The sequence below is a fragment of the Symphodus melops genome, assembly GCF_947650265.1.
Source record: "Symphodus melops genome assembly, chromosome: 8".
In the NCBI taxonomy this organism is placed as follows: Eukaryota; Metazoa; Chordata; class Actinopteri; order Labriformes; family Labridae; genus Symphodus; species Symphodus melops.
This window is the reverse complement of record NC_136698.1, coordinates 13,351,334-13,357,257: the sequence shown is the minus strand read 5'-3', so window position 1 is coordinate 13,357,257 and position 5,924 is coordinate 13,351,334. Positions and strand designations below refer to the sequence as shown.

The 5,924-nt window shown below is 40.1% G+C and overlaps 1 protein-coding gene across 1 annotated transcript; it reads left to right on the top strand.

Annotated features, from left to right (window-relative positions):
• Window positions 1–2,095: 2,095 nt before the first annotated feature.
• On the top strand, window positions 2,096–5,106 carry LOC306828435 (C2 calcium-dependent domain-containing protein 4C). Its single transcript, XM_079350916.1, has 2 exons — window positions 2,096–2,179; window positions 2,988–5,106. Exon 2 carries the CDS (start codon window positions 3,044–3,046, stop codon window positions 4,289–4,291), a length of 1,248 nt encoding a protein of 415 aa, XP_079207042.1. The 5' UTR covers window positions 2,096–2,179; window positions 2,988–3,043; the 3' UTR covers window positions 4,292–5,106.
• The last annotated feature ends 818 nt before the right edge of the window (window positions 5,107–5,924 follow it).

The following is a 5,924-nucleotide window of genomic DNA, read 5'->3' as shown; positions in this document are numbered from 1 at the left end:
TACAGAGGCATCATTATTAACCTCTTTCATAAGCAGGTAAAAACTCCTCACAGGAGCTTTAAAAAAGCTAAGACACTATGATGCCAGCAAGGAACAATGCATTTTTTGTGTTTTCTAAAAGATAAAATAAGTTTAAGATTTCAGCATGAGCTTTAAAAAAGTATAAAGATATTCTTTATTGTTAACCAGAAAATTGGATCACCATTGGATCACCATTATGAAAAACTAAGAAACAGATGCATCCCCTATTGAACCTATATTTGTGCAAATAAATCGCCCAACGACTTCTGACATTGTCAACTTTGCAAACCTTGTTTTGCTTGACAACTTTAACAGGTTGAGCACCGATGGCTTCAGACAGAGTGACCACTGCCCAGCTGTCAGATGACACACAGCTGTGGATGCATTAGAGTTTAAATGTGCCACTGCAATCTATATGGTAAGTGGCTCTTTTCACAGGTTGATTATATGAGACACTGACCTCGGGGAGGACCTCAGAAGACAAGGCGTGTAATTATCTCCACTCAGAGCTGGAATAGTTGGCATGCTTTACATTCCAAGTTAAAGCTGTCCTGATGTGTTAGTCCTTGCTCCTTTAGTTTGAACACTGATGTCCGGGTTCACTTTTAACAACTCGTGAAGAATGTTGTGTTGCAGGTTTATCCTCTTCTCTGGATCCTGTTTTCACTGTGTGTGCATATTTGCACAGATACATGTGTAAACTGACATGGATTTGTATGCATTGGGAAATGTTAGTTGCTAATTCACCTTTATGTGATTGTCTTTGGATGTCTTTGGTTGTTGGGTGCAGGTGGATCGTTGTGTGACTAACCTATACTGTGGTCCTCCTATTACAGTTTACTGAGTTTTTTGTTGCTCTTACTTTCCTTAGATTTCAAGATTAGGTACATATTTATGAGGGTAAGATGTAACATTGCTTAGCAACATTTTTTATGAAAGAGATGCAACAGTTGGTTAGTGCTTTGTGTTCCTCACTGATAAATTAGTGCTCATCATAAATATAAAGGCATGCAAGTGGCAATATACCTTTCTTTTGGCTGTTTTGGTCCAGAAAAAAAATATATATATTGGAAATTGGAGTGGAGAAAAAAGGGATGGGAGCAGAGGAATAAAGCTTGAATGATGTCAGGATGAAGCCTACTTGTCTTCATCAGGATAAAAATCAGAAAAAAAAAAAGTGCAAGAACAGAGCAACTAGATCCAGAACAATCAAGCTCATCTCACTCTCCGTATGACAGCTTAATTAAATATATTTTAATAAGCTGTTTGTAAAGCTTTTGTTTTCTCCATTTTCTCTTGGAGCAGCAGTCACAACTCCACACAGTTCGAGGCTGCATTTGTTAAATGTCTGTCATGTTAATGATCTGTTATGTTATAAAACTGATCGCTCTGTCACCGTAAGTCCATGGTTATGGTACTAGCTCAACACCAAGAATGGTGCTTTTTGTCCTGACAATCAATAAAGTACGTGTTCCCTCCCTCTTTTAGACAGACAAATGTGTTTGTTGCCATAGCAAAGTTTCCAGGGAAACTGATCAGATGGTTTAAGCCCAAAAGATAAACGGAAAAAAAGATCTGTGGAGAAGAAAAAGCTGCTGGTGAATTCTATTAAACCATACAGACGAGAAGTGCTCCATTATGTGCAGCTGCGTGTGCGTTTCCTTCTCAAGTTGTTATGTTATGTCTTGTTATAACTTATAAAATGGTCTGACACATAAATAGCCTATACGCCTACTGTTAAATGAAAGAACATTGTCCCTTCTCCTTGTGGTTAATAAAGTTTCACATTTTAAACGTTAAAATAGCTGTTTTTTCCTCCTTTAGTGCGCAAATATTCCCATAAAACTCGTAGCCTACTTTATGAAAATGGGACACTATTTGAATCGTTGAAGTGATGGTTGCGCTGATACCAAAATAAACCCAGTCTGTAGGATTTCATCTCCTTTGATATGTAACTGCTGTATTTTTTCTACTCGCTTTTGCTGTTCAGCTCTTAGTTTGATCTTATTGGTCAGCTGCAGCCCTAAGCTGTGTATAAAGCGCGTGCCAGGAGTCTCGGAGCTGAGAGCGTGAGGGCGCAGAGCAGCGCGCGGAGAGAAAACACCTGTTACTGACTGAACAAGCGGACAAAGAGGAGCGTGGGCTTTTCACCAGTGCCGTAAGTAGGCTACATTATTTGAAAATTGTTTTTAAAACAGGACAGAAATAGTTTGAAAACTCGAGATAATGTAAAGGATAATGGATGAAAGAGGTTTTGAAAACACAGACTGCTGGTTCGTAAATGAAGGAAACCTGGCACCTGTTGAACTTCAATCCGTGTCTTTAAAAAAAATATTTTCAACATATTTTACAAAAAAAACTCTTAAGTCAATGTGAAGTAAAGTAGCAAAACATGTAATATATGTCTACAAAAGTGTGTTTTTTTTTGTTTTTTTTATTTGGCAAGATCAGCCAGGCTGTAAAATAAATAGCCTACTATACGGCATATTAGAACATATTATTTAAACTCAATGCCCGACTTAGCTTTAAATGTTCATACATGACATAATAAAATACTCGGTTTCGGTTATAACAGATTGATTTTTAAAATAAAGGATGTGAGTTTTAATGTGACCTTTAAGGCATGGAAATAGCTGATAGGGATTCAGCTGTTGACAGTATTTTATCAGGTTGCTACCTTTTGAGCTGTGTTAGTTGTCACTTGTCCTTCTATTATAAGCCTTTTCAATGAGCCGAAGCTCTTTGGAGATTTTTCTGAGAACCTTTTTCTTTACTGTGTATTCAGAGAATCCAAAGTTAAGCATACATATAGTGTGCTGCATTTTTTCCCATGTTTAAACCATGAGCTATGAAGGTTTCACCACAGACAGCAGAGCTACAATACCAAGGTGCTATTTTAATCTCTGTCTTCCCTGTGGAGTAACTGTCCTCTGATTATATACTCCTCCGTGTGTTATTAATTGCAGACACACCTGACTACAACCACTTCACACACCCACACATCCCACTGTCAGGTGGGACCATGTGGGTCCTGGATAAGATCCGAGACTCGGTGGAGACTGGCATGCTGCGACAAGGAGAAAACGGAGACAAGAAAGGTGTAACTTCGTCCTACAGCAACGTCCTCACCCCTGACAAAATCCCAGACTTCTTCATTCCCCCAAAGCTGGTCAGCAGCCCTCCAGAACCTGAGATTCCCAATATAAAGCTCAGTGAAGAGCTCGAACCGTCAACATCTGAGCAAACTGTCAGCATCGGGAAGAAGATCAGCAGCCCAAGAAGTCCACGTCTAGTCGCCAAAATCGCAGGAGACACCAAGAACTTGCTGAAAGCAGCAAACCGTCACATCATCCAGATAGAGAGTGCTGATGATGTTGTGACTGGAGACACCAATGCAGACCCTCAGTCGCAGACAGCAATGTCGCTGCCTTATGTCCCCAAGACTCACACACCTTATGGCTTTGCAACCTTGAAGGAAAGCCCCCACACTCGTCGTAAAGAGTCGCTTTTCCACTGTGAGCACACAAGTCCCATCACCTCTCCAAACACCCAGAGGAAGACCCAGGGAAGAGGCAGCGAAGGAGGAAACCACCTGAATCCTGCTGACTTTAACACCTCTCACATGAATCCTTATCGGTACTTTAGTGGAGGGGAAAGTGACACCTGCTCCTCGGCTGAGTCCTCTCCCTTTAGCTCTCCATTACTCTCCCGCTCTGCCTCCCTGCTGAAGATCTTCACCCATGAGACACAGGCCAAAGTGGTGAAAGCCAAGCGGACATTCGCTCGCCACAGCTCGCTCTCCACCGATGAGTGCAGCTCAGCCGAGCCAAGCCCTAATGTTCAGCGACGGCTTAATATACCCTCTGCGGGAGTTTCAGACAACAAGCTCCACCGAGAGCACACCATCAGCCTGCACAAAGGAGGGACAATGAGGATCAGTGCCAACTACGACTCCAGCACTTCCCGTCTGCTCATCCGGGTCCTCGCTGCAGAGAGTCTTTACGACAAGCACTTTGACATCAAGAGCATCAACTGTTGTGTGTCCATCTACCTGAACCCAGGAAAGCTGCAGAAGCAAAGGAGCAATATCATCAAGAATAGTCGTAACCCAGTCTTCAATGAGGATTTCTTCTTTGATTCGATAAGCCCCATGCAGGTGAAGAACCTGTCCATAAAGTTTAAGGTGGTTAACAAAGGTACTAGCCTAAAGAGGGACACGCTGTTGGGACAGAGAGAGCTGCAGCTGACAAAGCTGCTCTCTGGGCTTTAAAGCCAGAGGACCTGGAGGTCAAATAAGGCAAAAACAAGGATACTGACATCAAGATGTTTGCACTTTTTTTTGTGTGTGTTGTTGTTTTTTTAATACAAAAAAAGCTGTTTTTATTTTAATGGATATCAGCAGTCAAAATATTGTAGGTATAATAATTTCTAGAATGAAAATGAGGCTTTCCCTTGAGATCAGAAAATAAAAGAAGCCTAGAAAATGAATCGGATTACATTCATAAACAGATGAATGAATGAATGTTGGCGATCAAGGCTTACCAGGCTTCTTCACCCCAAAATGAAAGCTATTTTACCCAAGCAGGCCTCGGCAGCAACAGATTGTTCAACAGATGAAAGGTGTTTTTTTTTTTCCTGGACTTATCTGGCCATCCTGTTCTAAGGTTAGAGCCACCTGGGCATTGACTAATCTCCATGTCCTCGCCTGCACTCGTCATGTGGGAAAGGGTTTCTTATCAAAACATGACATAAATCCAGCAGCGCAGGATGTGGTTCCACATCAGCTACAACATGTGCAGCACAAAGATGCTTTTGTGAGTCAGTGTAAGCTTTGAAGTAGCTCTACATCCTGATGTGCAAACAACCCTTTGATCCCAGTTGCCATGGCCAACCTACTACAGGAGAGGATGAGGGACAAACAGTTAGCCACAATGGCTTTATTTAGACTAACAGCCAAAATAGAGATCCTCTTAATAACTAAATGCTGGAGAAATGATCATTTAATTTACTCAAATTAAAATAAGGTTAAAAGGGGCCTTTGTAATTGTTTTGTTTGTTAAAATGTTTCCAGATGTTAACATTTAGTTTTCTTTTGTTTTTAATTAATTTTTTATCAACTCCAAAGGGTACCTTCAATGTTTCCTTTGCTTTGACTTTAGGAACGTGTATTTCTGCAATATGAAGGTTGGAAAAATACTTTTTTTTTCATATTTTGCAACAATGTCATATTTTTTCATGCAGTTAGGTTTATTTTACCAGCTCTCATAAAAGGAAACTGTTTTGTTTTTCACTGATAAACCAACACATAAACAGTGTGAGGTGAGTTAACTGTGACTTCTAACCTCCAGTTGTAACTGATATTGCATAAACATGTTTTACATCTTTATTCCAGTTTGGACTCATGAGGGACCTGAGTGGAGGTTTAAACTGCAGCCTGTCGAGCATGTCTTATCCAGTGTGAGCACCTAGATTAGATCTGAGCAACCAAGCAACAAGCTTTTGCCAAAATAAGAACACAATCGTCTTCTCTCGTCATTTAGACTGCTAGAGTTACTTCAGTGTTATTTTGCACAGATTCTCAATTCCATAAAACACAGAAAAAGTGACAAGAAGTTTTCCACCATTTGTTTAGACACTTCAGTGGGACATGTCTTATCTGTTTGCCAAAATGTTTTCAAACAGTACCTGAAGTATAAATGTTATTAGGAGTTGCAGTGATAAAATGTTTAGTAGCTGATTCAAAAGATTTGTTGTCTTTTTAGTTTAAAGTATTCAAGGATTCAACAATCTATTTATTAGATAGCGCATGGGACAAGAAACAAAGTTAGTAAAAATGTCAGTTTTATATATGTCCTTTTTAGAAACTACATAAAACTAGTAAATTTATGCAACCGGTATTGGTA

Coding starts and splice junctions, on each gene's coding strand:
- LOC306828435 (XM_079350916.1), top strand. CDS start 3,044: ATGTGGGTCCTGGATAAGATCCGAGACTCGGTGGAGACTGGCATGCTG.